General features: G+C 46.4%; 1 protein-coding gene across 1 annotated transcript in view; it reads right to left on the minus strand.

Moving 5' to 3' along the window:
• USP22 (ubiquitin specific peptidase 22) overlaps positions 1 to 20,269 on the minus strand; it is a gene marked incomplete in the record, with an annotated part of 358,413 nt that overhangs the window by 76,625 nt on the left and 261,519 nt on the right. Inside the window, 4 exon segments of the mRNA XM_053694724.1 lie at positions 3,542 to 3,647; positions 10,005 to 10,152; positions 11,584 to 11,753; positions 13,342 to 13,443. Of these exon segments, the coding sequence (XP_053550699.1) occupies positions 3,542 to 3,647; positions 10,005 to 10,152; positions 11,584 to 11,753; positions 13,342 to 13,443 (526 nt within the window).

Consider the following 20,269-nt stretch of genomic DNA (forward strand, 5'->3'; position numbering starts at 1 on the left):
AAGAATAAGGTGTCTAAAACAGTGCCTGCCGATATTATTATATCAAAATACCCAGAATAAATGATTCCTCAAGGCTAAATATGTGTTAATAATGAATCGATTTAGCCCAGAAAAAGTCTACAGTCTTAATAAGCCCTTGTGATGCCCTTATTTACGATCATAATAAACATGGCTTACCGGATCCCATAGGGAAAATGACAGCTTCCAGCATTACATCGTCTTGTTAGAATGTGTCATACCTCAAGCAGCAAGAGACTGCTCACTGTTCCCCCAACTGAAGTTAATTGCTCTCAACAGTCCTGTGTGGAACAGCCATGGATTTTAGTGACGGTTGCTAAAATCATTTTCCTCATACAAACAGAAATCTTCATCTCTTTTCTGTTTCTGAGTAAATAGTACATACCAGCACTATTTCAAAATAACAAACTCTTGATTGAATAATAAAAACTACAGTTAAACACTAAAAAACTCTAAGCCATCTCCGTGGAGATGTTTCCTGTACAACGGCAAAGAGAATGACTGGGGTAGGCGGAGCCTAGGAGGGATCATGTGACCAGCTTTGCTGGGCTCTTTGCCATTTCCTGTTGGGGAAGAGAATATCCCCACAAGTAAGGATGACGCCGTGGACCGGACACACCTATGTTGGAGAAAACCAGCACACCTGCACCACAAGGGTGACATGAACCGTAAGGAACAGCAGCTAACGCCCGACCAGTACCCGCCTGGTACAAGAACACTCCGGAACTGTCCAAGAAAAATCAAAGCCCCCGAAGGGATCAATAACATAACTATCATTAAATAGTGATGCGCAACTTCCGAGGAAGTGCCCACGCGACCACAAAATCGCTAGTATCAGTTCGAGAGAAACTTTCCCAAAACGGAAAATTATGACATGAGCTTCTTAAAACAAATCAAACACATCCTAACCAAATCAAATAAAAAGAAGGCAGCACCCGTGGAAGAACGCCCAAGGAGAATGGACACGCTAACAGGACCAGCCATTCGGAGGCCCCATTCTCCCAAGTTCAGAACTGGAACAGTTACTTAAAAGAAAAGAAAAACTGAGACGTCAAGGAGATTGGCTTTATCCCCATACATCTAACCCAGTTTGCCATCCGGCACAGAAGACCGAGGATCCCTCTGCTCACTAGGACTGGGATCCTCCAGCACTGCCAAAACATGCCTTAGTAGGACACGAAAACGTGCTAGTCTATAACGGAAGGCAAAATGTTTCCCAGCCGGATCGATGAACAACCCTGGCCCGAGGGTGTGGCCCCTGAAGCCTCAGAGGCCATCGCTTCCTCAGAAGGCCGAACTGAATCAGGCTCACGCTCGACAGACCCTGGGGTTAACAGAACACAGACAGTATATTAAAAGTACTTCTCTTGGGAGATATAAATGTGCCAGCACCATAGAATTGGCCTTGCAGAACCGTTCTGTAACTTCTGGAGGAAACAAGCCACCTTCCAGAGGAGTAAGGGCCATAGGGATACCTGCTTGCGTAGCAAAAGAAGGTTCTGGGGCACGCGCCTCACAGGGCATGGAATCCTCAGGAGCGGATGGCTCAACGCATTCCAAGCTCCCTGATTCCGGGGAAGAGAGTACTCTAGAACGGCAATTGGAACATAACTGATGGACAATTTCATACTCTTTGCAAGACGTATACTCTGAATCGGAGATATCCGTCTCTAAAAAAATAAATAAATCAGAATCACCACTCAGAATACGGAAATGCAAATACGTGACCACACCCGATCACGAGGTGCACTGTGTAAGTAAAAATAAAGGTGCTCCAGTCTAATAGAACCGCACAAAATGATAAGGCCGTTATGTTCCGAATAGCCATGAGCATCTCTAGACATTAGCAGACAGAACCAGATAAACATAATTAAAGTCCCCCCTGTTCAATAACTCCCCCTCAGGAGATATTAACCCTTGATTCCATACGATAAAGGAGCCCCACTGGGACCCTGACTTCTTTTGTTAATGTTATATTCACATACCGAAATAAAATGAAAAGATCTTACCGGAATCTACGCCGTGGAACAGGAACACGGCTCTTCAAGTGTGACAGATAGTAGCCTCGCTTCTGACATGGATTTGAGTGAATAAAGTCAGGCAGCGAAACTTGTTAACGCTGATTGCCTAGGAGCTGTTAACTTGAGTCGGGATGGTTTTGCAGAAATACTATCCCTAAATTTCCGGATTCTAACCTTCATCTATACCCACTGAGAGGCTGACAGGAATACTTAAAACTCCAGTACCAATTCGAAGAGTACTACCCTCCATAAGAGACAATCTTCATCGTCTGACACTTCTCTGCCAACCACCTGTAATGAATGCAGCTGTGGCCTCTTCCCGTTTAAGAAAAAACCTAAGTACACCAATAAAGCCAGTGCGTGTAAAACAGCAACGTAATAGTGAAAAGGAATAGTTCCAGTGCCATATATATTAGCAAAAATATAAATATCTAAGCTAAATGAGTGTTAATAAAAAGACACTTACCAATAGATACTCGTCCACTAGCAATCAAGCTGCAGAAAGCCAAACCAGTACTGAAAAATATTAGCAGAGGTTATGGAATAGGAGTATATTGTAAATCCATAAAGGGAAGCAGAAGACAAGTCCCTGAGACTAATTCTAGATTTATGAAAAATTGCCCATCCTTCTGACAAGAATCAAATGCACATTTCATTTTTCAACCACCTTAAGTGGAGGCACAGTAAAGACTGAGGGATGTGTGAAGGGGTTTATAGAGCTCATGGGGGGGTTTGGGAATCTTTGCCTCCTCCTAGTGGTAGCGAAGAGTATTTCCCAAGAGTAAAGGATTGTGAACTATCGTGCACTCTTATCACCTGTATGAAAGAAAGATCAAGGAGGAGGAACACTGAGCAAGTGAGCTGAGAGAGACAAAGGGAGATTCACACTAAGGAGTAATGAAAGGGCAAGAAAGGAATTATATGGATGTCGGCAAGGGGTTAAATATAAGAAGACAGATACAGAGGGAAAAGGAGGGGAGACAGCAAGGGGGGGGGGGGGGGGGGGGGGGGGGGGGGGGGTGAGGGAAGAGCAGGAGAAACTGGGCAAGGGAGAGCTACAGAAGAAGAAGCAAAGATATGGGAGATCCAGAGACAGATTAGAGTCCTGTGTGTACAAGTGAGCAAGCAGTTATTTGTATAAGCAAGCACAGTACGGAGCATATGGAACACACAATATGCATCAGTATTGTTTCATTCCGTACACATGCTGTGACATACCACCATTTGCCCACTAGAGGGACTAACGAGCAGAGCTAATGTTTATTTCAGAACATAAAGTAGCCACATAGTACAGGAAATGGATTGCATATACTGAGTGCAGATTTATGGTCGCCTGCAGCTAATGGTATGGGAGTGATGTATCGCTGAAGTACTGGCCAGCTGCTTACACCAACCACAAGAGTAGGACAGAAGCCAGACACCATCACCAAAGTCAGCGTCGCCTCACGGAAGCCCATGCTACCCACACTCAGTGCTCTATGGCTGCCATTATATTTACTTACTGGCACACTTGACAAGTGACATCGGACTGCAGGCCGCCTGTGAAGATTTGGTCTATGATGCAGTTACAGTGGTTCGGATTGTTGGCCTTCTTCCCATTGTCGTCACCTAGAAAATAAGTAGAATCAGGCTGGGGAGGAACGCAGCACAATCGTACTCAGGCTCCCTGATGTCAGCCCGCCCAGATGCCCCCACCACTGGCAGCTAGATGCAGGTTAGCACAGGATCCCTTCCACAGTAACTGACAGCTATACTCTCTCGCTCACTGATGCCAGGGCTAGCACAGGATCCCTTCCACAGTAACTGGCAGCTATACTCTCCTGCTCACTGATGCTAGGGCTAGCACAGGATCCCTTCCACTGTAATTGACAGCTATACTCTTGCTCACTGATGCCAGGGCTAGCACAGGATCCCTTCGACTGTAACTGACAGCTATACTCTCTCGCTCACTGATGCCAGGGCTACCACAAGATCCATCCCACTGTAACTGACAGCTATACTCTCTTGCTCACTGATGCCAGGGCTACCACAAGATCCATCCCACTGTAACTGACAGCTATACTCTCTTGCTCACTGATGCCAGGGCTACCACAAGATCCATCCCACTGTAACTGACAGCTATACATTCTTGCTCACTGATGCCAGGGCTAGCGCAGGATCCCTTCCACTGTAACTGACAGCTATACTCTCTTGCTCACTGATGCTAGGGCTAGCACAGGATTCCTTCCACTGTAACTGACAGCTATACTATCCTGCTCACTGATGCCAGGGCTAGCACAGGATCCCTTCCACTGTAATTGACAGCTATACTCTTGCTCACTGATGCCAGGGCTAGCACAGGATCCCTTCGACTGTAACTGACAGCTATACTCTCTCGCTCACTGATGCCAGGGCTAGCGCAGGATCCCTTCCAGTGTAAATGACAGCTATACTCTCTTGCTCACACTGATGCCAGGGCTAGCACAGGATCCCTTCCACTGTCACTGACAGCTATACTCTCTTGCTCACTGATGCCTGGGCTATCACAAGATCCTTCCCACTGTAACTGACAGCTATACATTCTTGCTCACTGATGCCAGGGCTAGCGCAGGATCCCTTCCACTGTCACTGACAGCTATACTTTCTCGCTCACCGATGCCATGGCTAGCACAGGATCCCTTCCACTGTCACTGACGCCAGGGCTAGCACAAGACACTTCCCACTGTAACTGACAGCTATACTCTAGCTCACTGATGCCAAGGCTAGCACAGGATCCCTTCCACAGTAACTGACAGCTATACTCTCTCGCTCACTGATGCCAGGGCTAGCACAGGATCCCTTCCACTGTAACGGACAGCTATACTCTCTCACTCACTGATGCCAGGGCTAGAGCAGGATCCCTTCCACTGTAACTGACAGCTATACTCTGTCGCTCACTGATGCCAGGTCTAGCACAGGATCCCTTCCACAGTAACCGACAGCTATACGCTCTTGCTCACTGATGCCAGGGCTAGCACAGGATTCCTTCCACTGTCACTGACAGCTATACGCTCTTGCTCACTGATGCCAGGGCTAGCACAGGATCCCTTCCACTGTAACCGACAGCTATACTCTCGCTCACTGATGCCAGGTCTAGCACAGGATCCCTTCCACTGTAACTGACAGCTATACGCTCTTGCTCACTGATGCCAGGGCTAGCACAGGATTCCTTCCACTGTAACTGACAGCTATACTCTCTCGCTCACTGATGCCAGGGCTAGAGCAGGATCCCTTCCACTGTAACTGACAGCTATACTCTCTCGCTCACTGATGCCAGGGCTAGAGCAGGATCCCTTCCACTGTAACTGACAGCTATACTCTCTCGCTCACAGATGCCAGGGCTAGCACAAGATCCTTCCCACTGTAACTGACAGCTATACTCTCGCTCACTGATGCCAGGGCTAGCACAGGATCCCTTCCACTGAAATTGACAGCTATACTCTCGCTCACTGATGCCAGGGCTAGCACAGGATCCCTTCCACTGTAACTGACAGCTATACTCTCTCGCTCACTGATGCCAGGGCTACCACAAGATCCATCCCACTGTAACTGACAGCTATACTCTCTCGCTCACTGATGCCAGGGCTAGCACAGGATCCCTTCCACTGTAACTGACAGCTATACTCTTGCTCACTGATGCCAGGGCTAGCGCAAGATCCCTTCCACAGTAACTGACAGCTATACTCTCTTGCTCACTGATGCCAGGATTAGCACAGGATTCCTTCCACTGTCACTGACAGCTATACTCTCTTGCTCACTGATGCCTGGGCTATCACAAGATCCTTCCCACTGTAACTGACAGCTATACTTTCTTGCTCACTGATGCCAGGGCTAGCACAGGATCCCTTCCACTGTCACTGACAGCTATACTCTCTTGCTCACTGATGCCAGGGCTAGCACAGGATCCCTTCCACTGTCACCGATGCCTGGGCTAGCACAAGATCCTTCCCACTGTAACCGACAGCTATACTCTCGCTCACTGATGCCAGGGCTAGCGCAGGATCCCTTCCAGTGTAACTGACAGCTATACTCTCTTGCTCACTGATGCCAGGGCTAGCGCAGGATCCCTTCCACTGTCACTGACAGCTATACTCTCTCCCTCACTGATGCCAGGGCTAGCACAGGATCCTTTCCACTGTCACCGATGCCTGGGCTAGCACAAGATCCTTCCCACTGTAACCGACAGCTATACTCTCACTCACTGATGCCAGGGCTAGCACAGAATCCCTTCCACTGTAACTGACAGCTATACTCTCTCGCTCACTGATGCCAGGGCTAGAGCAGGATCCCTTCCACTGTAACTGACAGCTATACACTCTTGCTCACTGATGCCAGGGCTAGCACAGGATTCCTTCCACTGTAACTGACAGCTATACTCTCTCGCTCACTGATGCCAGGGCTAGCACAGGATTCCTTCCACTGTAACTGACAGCTATACTCTCTCGCTCACAGATGCCAGGGCTAGCACAAGATCCTTCCCACTGTAACTGACAGCTATACTCTCGCTCACTGATGCCAGGGCTAGCACAGGATCCCTTCCACTGTAACTGACAGCTATACTCTCTCGCTCACTGATGCCAGGGCTACCACAAGATCCATCCCACTGTAACTGACAGCTATACTCTCGCTCACTGATGCCAGGGCTAGCACAGGATCCCTTCCACTGTAACTGACAGCTATACTCTTGCTCACTGATGCCAGGGCTAGCAAAGGAACCCTTCCACAGTAACTGACAGCTATACTCTCTTGCTCACTGATGCCAGGGCTAGCGCAAGATCCCTTCCACAGTAACTGACAGCTATACTCGCTCGCTCACTGATGCCAGGGCTAGCATAGGATCCTTTCCACTGTCACTGACACCTGGGCAAGCTCAAGATCCTTCCCACTGTAACGGACAGCTATACTCTCTTGCTCACTGATGCCAGGATTAGCACAGGATTCCTTCCACTGTCACTGACAGCTATACTCTCTTGCTCACTGATGCCTGGGCTATCACAAGATCCTTCCCACTGTAACTGACAGCTATACTCTCTCGCTCACTGATGCCAGGGCTAGAGCAGTATCCCTTCCACTGTAACTGACAGCTATACTCTCTCGCTCACTGATGCCAGGGCTAGCACAGGATTCCTTCCACTGTAACTGACAGCTATACTCTCTCGCTCACAGATGCCAGGGCTAGCACAAGATCCTTCCCACTGTAACTGACAGCTATACTCTCGCTCACTGATGCCAGGGCTAGCACAGGATCCCTTCCACTGTAATTGACAGCTATACTCTTGCTCACTGATGCCAGGGCTAGCAAAGGAACCCTTCCACAGTAACTGACAGCTATACTCTCTTGCTCACTGATGCCAGGGCTAGCGCAAGATCCCTTCCACAGTAACTGACAGCTATACTCGCTCGCTCACTGATGCCAGGGCTAGCATAGGATCCTTTCCACTGTCACTGACACCTGGGCAAGCTCAAGATCCTTCCCACAGTAACTGACAGCTATACTCTCTTGCTCACTGATGCCAGGGCTAGCGCAAGATCCCTTCCACAGTAACTGACAGCTATACTCGCTCGCTCACTGATGCCAGGGCTAGCACAGGATCCCTTCCACTGTCACTGACAGCTATACTCTCTTGCTCACTCATGCCAGGGCTAGCGCAGGATCCCTTCCAGTGTAACTGACAGCTATACTCTCTTGCTCACTGATGCCAGGGCTAGCGCAGGATCCCTTCCACTGTCACTGACAGCTATATACTCTTGCTCACTGATGCCAGGGCTATCACAAGATCCTTCCCACTGTAACTGACAGCTATACTTTCTTGCTCACTGATGCCAGGGCTAGCACAGGATCCCTTCCACTGTCACTGACAGCTATACTCTCTCGCTCACTGATGCCAGGGCTAGCACAGGATCCCTTCCACTGTCACCGATGCCTGGGCTAGCACAAGATCCTTCCCACTGTAACCGACAGCTATACTCTCGCTCACTGATGCCAGGGCTAGCGCAGGATCCCTTCCAGTGTAACCGACAGCTATACTCTCTCGCTCACTGATGCCAGGGCTAGCACAGGATCCCTTCCACTGAAATTGACAGCTATACTCTCTCGCTCACTGATGCCAGGGCTACCACAAGATCCATCCCACTGTAACTGACAGCTATACTCTCTTGCTCACTGATGCCTGGGCTATCAGAAGATCCTTCCCACTGTAACTGACAGCTATACTCTTGCTCACTGATGCCAGGGCTAGCGCAGGATCCCTTCCACTGTCACTGACAGCCATATACTCTTGCTCACTGATGCCTGGCCTATCACAAGATCCTTCCCACTGTAACTGACAGCTATACTTTCTTGCTCACTGATGCCAGGGCTAGCGCAGAATCCCTTCCACTGTCACTGACAGCTATACTCTCTCGCTCACTGATGCCAAGGCTAGCACAGGATCCCTTCCACTGTCACTGACAGCTATACTCTCTTGCTCACTGATGCCTGGGCTATCAGAAGATCCTTCCCACTGTAACTGACAGCTATACTCTTGCTCACTGATGCCAGGGCTAGCGCAGGATCCCTTCCACTGTCACTGACAGCCATATACTCTTGCTCACTGATGCCTGGCCTATCACAAGATCCTTCCCACTGTAACTGACAGCTATACTTTCTTGCTCACTGATGCCAGGGCTAGCACAGAATCCCTTCCACTGTCACTGACAGCTATACTCTCTTGCTCACTGATGCCAGGGCTAGCACAAGATCCTTCCCACTGTCACTGACAGCTATACTCTCTTGCTCACTGATGCCAGGGCTAGCACAAGATCCTTCCCACTGTCACTGACAGCTATACTCTCTTGCTCACTGATGCCAGGGCTAGCGCAGAATCCCTTCCACTGTCACTGACAGCTATACTCTCTTGCTCACTGATGCCAGGGCTAGCACAAGATCCTTCCCACTGTCACTGACAGCTATACTCTCTTGCTCACTGATGCCAGGGCTAGCACAGAAACCCTTCCACTGTCACTGACAGCTATACTCTCTCGCTCACTGATGCCAGGGCTAGCACAGGATCCCTTCCACTGTCACCGATGCCTGGGATAGCACAAGATCCTTCCCACTGTAACCGACAGCTATACTCTCGCTCACTGATGCCAGGGCTAGCGCAGGATCCCTTCCACTGTCACTGACAGCTATACTCTCTTGCTCACTGATGCCAGGGCTAGCGCAGGATCCCTTCCAGTGTCACTGACAGCTATATACTCTTGCTCACTGATGCCAGGGCTATCATAAGATCCTTCCCACTGTCACTGACAGCTATACTCTCTTGCTCACTGATGCCAGAGCTAGCGCAGGATCCTTTCCACTGTAACTGACAGCTATACTCTCGCTCACTGATGCCAGGGCTAGCACAGAATCCCTTCCACTGTAACTGACAGCTATACTCTCTTGCTCACTGATGCCAGGGCTATCACAAGATCCTTCCCACTGTCACTGACAGCTATACTCTTGCTCACTGATGCCAGAGCTAGCGCAGGATCCTTTCCACTGTCACTGACAGCTATACTCTCTCGCTCACTGATGCCAGGGCTAGCGCAGGATCCCTTCCAGTGTAACTGACAGCTATACTTTCAGTCTCTCTGATTCAGGTAAAGAAATCCCTAATACAGCTCTGCAAAGGCCATAAGATGGCTGACTGCTCCTTTCTCCACTGATTTCTGCCTTACATTTTACTGATCAAGTCCTACATAACCCTGACAATGTGCAGCTTCTGCAAATTTAATTAATTTAACATGGAACATGAACTGGAACTGATGAGAGAATTAATCATGTAATAATCCTATGCAAATATGCATCCAACTTGCAACAAATCAGCAAACCTGGATTACCTTGGAACCATTAGCCCTGGTTCACTAGAAAGCGCGAGCGCACAAAGTACAATCTGGTTACAAGACATTCAGGACCCTCACCTTTGCAGTGTCGGTGCAGAACATCTAATGCAGCAATGAGAAACTCATGTGCGTCCTGCTGCTCGTACCCTGCTAAATGCCGCGCATGCGTCCATACCAGGTGAAGCAATCGGTAAGGAATGTGAGGAGATCTGTGTCCGGAGTAAAACTGCAGAAAGAGGAAAGCCTTAGCAAGTAAAGGAAAGCTGTGGAGAACTGGACGTTGCACTGTAGAACACTTGTTTTCCCTAATACAAAAAGCTTTCTAAGTTGGTCATTAGACTATTTTTGATCTCGTCTTTGGGAAATACCAAGGAACCTGGTTAAATGTGAGGTCTTTTATAAATCTGTGTGTGTGATTGCAGATAAGACCCCATTAAACATCAGCTGATAATCATGTGCAGAGAGGACTTCATAACGAGCTACACCTCTACGTGTCCCAAGGAACTAGATATTTCAAAATAAGAGCCAACTAGTTAAAGGGACACTGAACACAGTTTTTTTTTCTTTTGTGATTCAGATAGAGCATGAAATTTTAAGCAACTTTCTAATTGACTCCTTTTATCAAATTTTCTTCATTCTCTTGGTATCTTTATTTGAAAAGCAAGAAAGTAAGTTTAGATGCCGGACCATTTTTGGTGAAAAACCTGGGTTGTTCTTGCTGATGGTTGCTTAAAAATGCTGCTCTATCTGAATCACGAAAGAAAAAAATATGGGTTCAGTGTCCCTTTAAACACACAAAACAGCTCACAGGCTCTTTAGGCTGATTTTACACAAACTTGACATCTGCTCATATAAAACAAAAACACGACACCGAGTCTGAACCTTATTTAAAGGGACACTGAATGCAAATTGTTTCTTTCGTGATTCAGATTGAGCATGAAATTTTAAGCAACTTTTTAATTTACTCCTATTAACTTTTCTTCGTTCTTTTGTGATTTTTATTTGAAAAAGGCATCAGTTTTTTTGGTTTAGTGCTCTGAACAGCACTTTTTTATTGGTGGATCAATTTATCTACCAATCAGCAAGAACAACCCAGGTTGTTCACCAAAAATAGGCCGGCATCTAAACTTAAATTATTGCATTTCAAATAAAGATAGCAAGAGAATGAAGAAAATGTAATAGGAGTAAATTAGAAAGTTACTTAATGTCATGCTCTATCTGAATCACAAAAGAAAAAAATTTGGGTTCAGTGTCTCTAACTTAGAATTAAATCTCAATCATCATTTGCAAATTGTAAAGCTAAACGCACAAATGAATCCCTTTGTGAAGTACAAGTAGGTCACCAATGACATCACAGAGCTGCGCCTCGTGCTTACAGGAATACACCATTTCTTTACAGCAGGGGGGTTATGTACATTAGAAGTTAGCACAGGGGCTCTGACAAAACACTGTTACCTGCACTTCTATTCAGTAGCTTCCGCTAACAGAGCGCAAATGCACTGGCAGCTTTGGCTTCTGTAATTGGTGGGCACAAGCACAGCTATAGAAGAGTGCGACATTACATGAAGTCTGTGGCCATCACAGCTGATAAAGCTTCATATACAGAAGAAGATACCGGCAATCAGAAATAAGATTCACCGCCAGTCCGGGCACTCACCTCCTGAAATAGGGTAGACATTTCACACACTAGACAGGAACTGGGACTCTGCATTTCACATTTGTGCCGGTCTGAGAGGAAGAAATCTCGCAGCAGCGGAGTGTGAGTAAGCGCCTGGACAATACAGTTCATAAAACACGTGTTGCCAAGGTTGATTAACCCTCGCAGACCTAGAGAAAGACAAAAAATGGTCACAACAAAGCCTAACGTACATAAATATGCCCCACTAGATGGGCTTTAGTTCAAATTAAACCGATTCAGACAGAGCAGCAATGTTAAGCTAATTACTCCTATTAATTTTTCTTTGTTCTCGTCCTCTATTTAAAAAAGCAAGAATGTAAAGCTTAGGAGCCGGCCCATTTTTGATTCAGCATCTGGGAAGCACTTTCTGATTGGTATCTTAATGTAGCAACCAATCAGCAAGCGCTACCCAGGTGATGAAACAAAATTGGGCCGGCTCCTAAGCTTACGTTCAAATAAAGATAGCAAGTGAATGAAGAAAAATTAAAAGGAATTAGAAAGTTACTTTAAATTGCTGCTCTATCTAAATCATGAAAGTTTATTTTGACTAGATTTTCCCTTTAAAGCACTAAACAAATATATTAAAGAAAATATTCCATTTTGTCAAAGTGTGTGTGAGGCCGGGGCCTCCCTGATCAGCAGCAGCATGCACGGGGGGAGGCCGGGGCCTCCCTGATCAGCAGCAGCATGCACGGGGGGAGGCCGGGGCCGCACTGATCAGCAGCATGCACGGGGGAGGCCGGGGGCCGCACTGATCAGCAGCATGCACGGGGGAGGCCGGGGGCCGCACTGATCAGAAGCATGCACGGGGGAGGCCGGGGGCCGCACTGATCAGAAGCATGCACGGGGGAGGCCGGGGGCCGCACTAATCAGCAGCATGCACGGGGGAGGCCGGGGGCCGCACTAATCAGCAGCATGCACGGGGGAGGCCGGGGGCCGCACTGATCAGCAGCATGCACGGGGGAGGCCGGGGGCCGCACTGATCAGCAGCATGCACGGGGGAGGCCGGGGGCTGCACTGATCAGCAGCATGCACGGGGGAGGCCGGGGGCTGCACTGATCAGCAGCATGCACGGGGGAGGCCGGGGGCTGCACTGATCAGCAGCATGCACGGGGGGAGGCCGGTGCCGCACTGATCAGCAGCATGCACGGGGGGAGGCCGGTGCCTCACTGATCAGCAGCATGCACGGGGGAGGCCGGGGGCTGCACTGATCAGCAGCATGCACGGGGGGAGGCCGGTGCCTCACTGATCAGCAGCATGCACAGGGGAGGCCGGTGCCTCACTGATCAGCATGCACAAGTTACAAGCAGAGGAGATCTAGATCCTAAGCAGACATACCTACACACCTGACGTGCTGAGATGCTCACTTGACTCACAAGACACTAACCAGACATGTTACCCTCCCGTTAAACATTGCTAAAATAGGCCGCCTTACAATGTATTTCAGGTTTATATTTTTTTAGTGAAAAACATATCTTCCTTTACTGATCAAGTTTTCTTGTCAAACTTGAGGAGGCACGTCCCTCTCAACCAATAAAACAGCAGCAGTTATACTTACCAGTCAGGGAGGTACAAAACTAATACAGCAGTACCTAAAACTATACGGTTTGTGAGAGATTCTTTATATTAAAAGGCCAGATGCTCCTGTCTGAGGGGAGGATGGGAAGGTGGGAGAACACGGGGGCTGCTAATGGGTGGACATGAGATGGGAAGCACACTCCCCTCCCCACACCTTACCTATGGTGCAGTTTGTGGTTATTTTCCTTCGCTTCGGGTTATGCCGTAACAGCTCTAACTCCCTCTTCGTTGGCTCCCACGTTGAATACTTTTCCCCAACTCCTAAAACAGGTTAGACAAGAGCATTAGGGTGCGGTGTCATTTCACAACAGGAAGCCTAAAACTTGAGTCCATCTGCTGCAACCAGGCCTATAAGACTACGTACAGCTAGCGTGCTTACTGCAATTCTAAACAGACACCACACAAAGAACGCAAGTGCACACAGAAGACAAGATGGTCCGGGGGCATATACAGACCGTGCACTATAAAGGTCATATGTCCCACACGGTGACCCCCGCATCACTGGGAGCAGACGTCTTACTCTCTGGCTTGTGCACACTATATGCATCACACATGTCCATGCTGCACATCTCACCCAGTGCACAGCACCCATCTACCTCAGCAGAGCTCAGTGGCGATTACGCTCATTACAGGCAGCAAGACATGAGCTTGGGGTACGTGTGGCTGCTTCACTGGTCTCCCTAGCAAGCTCCTTTGCTAACAAAGGCTTTAAATAAATGGGCAGACAGAACACACACTGGTAATAACCTATAACCTAACAGGCAGATCATTTAAAGGGACATAAAACAAGTTGGGAAAGAGACAAAATATAATATGTACTGCAGTGCCTCACCATTAACCCTTTCTTTTTAGTTCTATGGCTGTACGAATATCTATTGTTCTTTTGGTAGAATGCATAGGGATTATATGCTGGAGCTGCCTAGAAGCTGTGAACTTAGTTGAAATACAATGCCTGTGTCTAAACACTGATAAGGGGGTGGAGTTGGCTGCTCCAGGCAGCTAAGCTATGAAATTCATTTTGCTTATTTTTGAAATTTTTAAAATACTTGCCAGAAATTTTTTTACATTTTTTTTATGCAAACTATGTTTAATTAATTAGCCCTTTTAGGATATGCACAGATCTCAACCTGTTTTATGTCCCTTTAATGCTGACAGTTGTGTGTTTAGGACAGGAGATTACCTGATGTCAAACATCCTCAATAAAGGAGACACATTGTTTTAGTCTAAACCTATATCAGACAAAAGTATTAAATAGGATTCTTATAATCTATATGAAATGTATCATTTTATTTACCAAAGGGCCGTTAGTTAAAAATATATATTTTAAAGAAAAGACACGCTGGGACGTGCAACTGCTGAACGGATCTACGCCAGTTTCCGCCCAGGACAAGCTGGTCTCTGTGGGTCCTGACTGGTACTTTAACCATGCGTTTAACCCATTTGTGGGGGTTCAACAGAGACTTGCCTGGTCACTAGTGATATAACTACATGCACCAACGAATCAGATTACACCATTTGATCACTGTAATCACAAAATGAAAACCTAGATCTTGCGTTGTAAATATACAAAAGCCAACTGGTTATCTAGTGCATCTTACAGGGTCACACAATATAAATGTATTACCACAAGTCTTAGGACTACAGATTTTTCAGGGTTGTTCGACGCAATTATACAATGAGATTTACGCAAATTTTATGGTGCTGCAAGGGTGGAGACTTTTTTTACATTTAAATAAAATGCCTTTTGAGGAACAATCTAAAGATAATTTTCTGTTTAAAGTGATGTGAAAGTTCCCCTTTGAATAAACAGATCTAGAATGTTAGTGATATTTTAGATGAGTTTAATTCATCAGTTGTAATCAAGATGCGCTATAACTTACATTTTAATGTAGCGCTGAGATTCTAATACCCTCCGGCCACCCGCGCTCCAGCCGCCCACTTCAAAACTATTTATTTTTGCTTGTTAATGGTTTGGACTGTTCTCCAATCAGCACGGATTGGAGAACTGTTCAAACCGTTAGCAAACAAAAAAAACTAAATTTAGGCTTACCTGATCACTCTACTTTCCTCTCTTGTCCTGTGTCATGCCTATCCTGTATTTTATATATATTTTTCATTAAAGTTTATATACTTTTTAAATTTTTCTATTGCGCCTGGTTCTTAGCAGTGCCTGCCACCTCGCCTTCCTTGGATAAATTTGGTTTTCTTTCCTAAGATATGGAGAGTCCACAACATTATTCAATTAGTAGTGGGAACCAATACCCAAGCTAGAGTACACAGAATGAACAAGGAAGGAGAACAAGACAGGCAGACCTAAACAGAAGGCACCACCGCTAGAAGACCCCCAAAGCAAAAGTATCAAATTCTAATCCTAATTCTCAGGAGGCTGCTGTCCAGCAGTCTCATAGGCAAAACGAATCATACTTCTCAACCAGAAGGAAAGAGAAGTAGACGAAGCCTTCTGACCCTTACGCTTTCCTGAGAAACAAAAACAGTGCAGTCGCCTGTAGGTAGAATTTTAGAACACGCACAACATCCAAGTTGTGTGACAGACGTTCTTTATGAGGAGGATTAGGACAGAGGAACAACAATTTCCTGATTAATATTTCTATTCAAAACCACTTTAAGAAGAAACCCCAATTTAGTGCAAAGAACCGCCTTATCCCCATGAAAGATAAGGCGGATCACACTGCAAAGTTGAGAATTCCGAAACTCTCAGAGCAGAAGAGATAGCAATAAGAAACACAACCTTACAAGATAGCAACTTAATATCTATGGAATGCATTGGCTTAAACTGAGCCTGTTGTAACAATTTAAGAACAAGATTAAGGCTCCAAGGAGGAGCAACAGGTTTAAACAAAGGCCTGATCAAAAGACTGAACATGTGGCACATCCGCCAGACGCTTGTGTAACAAAAACAAACATTTATGCTTACCTGATAAATGTATTTCTTTCTTGACACGGTGAGTCCACAAATCATCAATTACTGTTAGGAATATCACTCCTGGCCAGCAGGAGGCGGCATAGAGCACCACAGCAAAGCTGTTAAGTATCACTTCCCACAACCCCCAGTCATTCGACCGAAGGAAAAGGAGAGAAAGGAAATAACACAAGGTGCAGAGGTGCCTGAGGTTTATATAAACAGTGAGGGCCGTGGACTCACTGTGTCAAGAAAGAAAACATAATTTATGCTTACCTGATAAATTTATTTCTCTTGTAGTGTAGTCAGTCCACGGGTCATCCATTACTTATGGAATATATCTCTTCCTAACAGGAAGCTGCAAGAGGATCACCCAAGCAGAGCTGCTATATAGCTCCTCCCCTCACATGTCATATTCAGTCATTCGACCAAAGCAGACGAGAAAGGAGAAACCATAGGGTGCAGTGGTGACTGGAGTTTAATTAAAATTTAGGCCTGCCTTAAAGACAGGGCGGGCCGTGGACTGACTACACTACAAGAGAAATAAATTTATCAGGTAAGCATAAATTATGTTTTCTCTTGTTAAGTGTAGTCAGTCCACGGGTCATCCATTACTTATGGGATACCAATACCAAAGCTAAAGTACACGGATGAAGGGAGGGACAAGGCAGGAACATTAAACAGAAGGAACCACTGCCTGAAGTACCTTTCTCCCAAAAATAGCCTCCGAAGAAGCAAAAGTGTCAAATTTGTAAAATTTTGAAAAGGTGTGAAGCGAAGACCAAGTCGCAGCCTTGCAAATCTGTTCAACAGAGGCCTCATTTTTAAAGGTGGAAGCCACAGCTCTAGTAGAATGAGCTGTAATCCTTTCAGGAGGCTGCTGTCCAGCAGTCTCATAGGCTAAACGTATTATGCTACGAAGCCAAAAAGAGAGAGAGGTAGCCGAAGCCTTTTGACCTCTTCTCTGTTCAGAGTAAACGACAAACAGGGAAGAAGTTTGACGAAAATCTTTAGTTGCCTGCAAATAGAACTTCAGGGCACGGACTACGTCCAAATTATGCAAAAGTCGTTCCTTCTTTGAAGAAGGGTTAGGACACAGTGATGGAACAACAATCTCTTGATTGATATTCCTGTTAGTAACTACCTTAGGTAAGAACCCAGGTTTAGTACGCAGAACTACCTTGTCTGAATGAAAAATCAGATAAGGAGAATCACAATGTAAGGCAGATAACTCAGACTCTTCGAGCCGAGGAAATAGCCATCAAAAACAAAACCTTCCAGGATAACAGCTTGATATCAATGGAATGAAGGGGTTCAAATGGAACACCTTGAAGAACATTAAGAACTAAGTTTAAGCTCCACGGCGGAGCAACAGTCTTAAACACAGGCTTAATCCTAGTTAAAGCCTGACAAAAAGCCTGAACGTCTGGAACTTCAGCCAGACGTTTGTGTAGAAGAATAGACAGAGCAGAAATCTGTCCCTTTAACAAACTAGCAGATAAGCCCTTTTCTAAACCCTCTTGTAGAAAGGACAATATCCTAGGAATCCTAACCTTACTCCATGAGTAACTCTTGGATTCGCACCAATATAAATATTTACGCCATATCTTATGGTAAATTTTTCTGGTAACAGGCTTCCTAGCCTGTATTAAGGTATCGAGAAGCCACGCTTTGATAGAATCAAGCGTTCAATCTCCATGCAGTCAGCCTCAGAGAAATTAGATTTGGATGTTTGAAAGGACCCTGAATTAGAAGGTCCTGTCTCAGAGGTAGAGACCACGGTGGACAGGACGACATGTCCACTAGGTCTGCATACCAGGTCCTGCGTGGCCACGCAGGCGCCATCAGAATCACCGAAGCTCTCTCCTGTTTGATCTTGGCAATCAAACGAGGAAGCATCGGGAATGGTGGAAACACATAAGCCATGTTGAAGACCCAAGGGGCTGTCAGAGCATCTATCAGCACCGCTCCCGGGTCCCTGGACCTGGATCCGTAACAAGGAAGCTTGGCGTTCTGGCGAGACGCCATGAGATCCAGATCTGGTTTGCCCCAACGAAGAATCAGTTGAGCAAAGACCTCCGGATGAAGTTCCCACTCCCCCGGATGAAAAGTCTGGCGACTTAGAAAATCCGCCTCCCAGTTCTCTACGCCTGGGATGTAAATCGCTGACAGGTGGCAAGAGTGAGACTCTGCCCAGCGAATTATCTTTGAGACTTCCAACATCGCTAGGGAACTTCTGGTTCCCCCTTGATGGTTGATGTAAGCCACAGTCGTGATGTTGTCCGACTGAAATCTGATGAACCTCAGAGTTGCTAACTGAGGCCAAGCTAGGAGAGCATTGAATATTGCTCTTAACTCCAGAATATTTATTGGGAGGAGTTTCTCCTCCTGAGTCCATAATCCCTGAGCTTTCAGGGAGTTCCAGACTGCGCCCCAGCCTAGAAGGCTGGCGTCTGTTGTTACAATCGTCCAATCTGGCCTGCGAAAGGTCATCCCCTTGGACAGATGTGGCCGAGAGAGCCACCATAGAAGAGAATCTCTGGTCTCTTGATCCAGACTTAGTAGGGGGGACAAATCTGAATAATCCCCATTCCACTGACTTAGCATGCACAATTGCAGAGGTCTGAGATGCAGGCGCGCAAATGGTACTATGTCCATTGCCGCTACCATTAAGCCGATTACTTCCATGCACTGAGCTACTGACGGGTGTGGAATGGAATGAAGGACACGTCAAGCATTTAGAAGTTTTGATAACCTGGCCTCTGTCAGGTAAATTTTCATCTCTACAGAATCTATAAGAGTCCCTAGAAAGGGAACTCTTGTAAGTGGTAATAGAGAACTCTTTTCCACGTTCACCTTCCACCCATGCGACCTCAGAAATGCCAGAACTATCTCTGTATGAGACTTGGCAGTTTGAAAACTTGACGCTTGTATCAGAATGTCGTCTAGGTACGGAGTCAGCGCTATGCCTCGCGGTCTTAGAACCGCCAGAAGTGAGCCCAGAACTTTTGTAAAGATTCTTCAGACCTCTCACAGCGACCTATCTAGTTAGGCTGCAAGAGAATGACTAAATATGACATGTGAGGGGAGGAGCTATGTAGCAGCTCTGCTGGGTGATCCTCTTGCAGCTTCCTGTTAGGAACAGATATATTCCATAAGTAATGGATGACCCGTGGACTGACTACACTTAACAAGAGAAATACATTTATCAGGTAAGCATACATTTTGTTTTCTTTCTTAAGACAGTGAGTCCACGGAATCATCAACTACTGTTGGGAATCAATACCCAAGCTAGAGGACACAGATGATTAGGGAGGGCAAGACAGGCAGACCTAAACAGAAGGCACCACTGCTTGCAGAACCTTTTTCTCCCAAAAGAAGCCTCACCCAAGGCAAAAGAATCAAATTTATAGAATTTAAAAAAAGTGTGCAAAGACGACCAAGTTGCAGCCTTACAAATCTGTTCTACAGAGGCCTCATTGTTGAAGGCCCTAGTGGAGTGAGCTGTAATTCTCTCAGGAGAATTCTCTCACCGCAGCTACACACAGCAACCTTTGAGACTCAGATGAGGTGGGAGCAAACGCAGCGGGCGCCATTTTAGGTGCATCACACGGCTACCGAGAGACTTGTGCAGAGTATAGACGGACTTGCCATTGATGTGGCCATTGCGTGCTGGTGGGTGAGCATTGTTGAAACGGAGGTGGCAATAGATATGACACTGTTTGACATTGGGGATAGTAATACAGCTGTGGGGAAATGAAGGAGTAACTGCCAGAGGGCTATAAAGGCAGCGGTGAGATACAGATGGGACACGCCGCATTTAAAAAACGCATGTGGCTGCTGTGGTTGTGGCTGTACAATGCGGGTCTTACCCTAACCTGTTAAATATATGAATACCTGGTACCCCAAGCTGCAGTTATATCCGCACACTAAATGTGGTCTATTTAAACACGCTTCTGGAGAATTGTATAGGGAGATCTTCATATCCCTTTTGCAAATTTGGTAATGTTATAAGCTAACCGGAATCTAGAGACACACATCAAGCCTTAGATCAATATACTTCCAAAGTGTATATACTCCATTTTATACTCGGTGAAGGGAACACTTATGTTGGACACTGTGGGGCTAATAAAAGCTAAAGCATTTTTTACATATAACTACTTATAG

This window comes from Bombina bombina, chromosome 11 (assembly GCF_027579735.1).
Source record: "Bombina bombina isolate aBomBom1 chromosome 11, aBomBom1.pri, whole genome shotgun sequence".
Taxonomy (NCBI): Eukaryota; Metazoa; Chordata; class Amphibia; order Anura; family Bombinatoridae; genus Bombina; species Bombina bombina.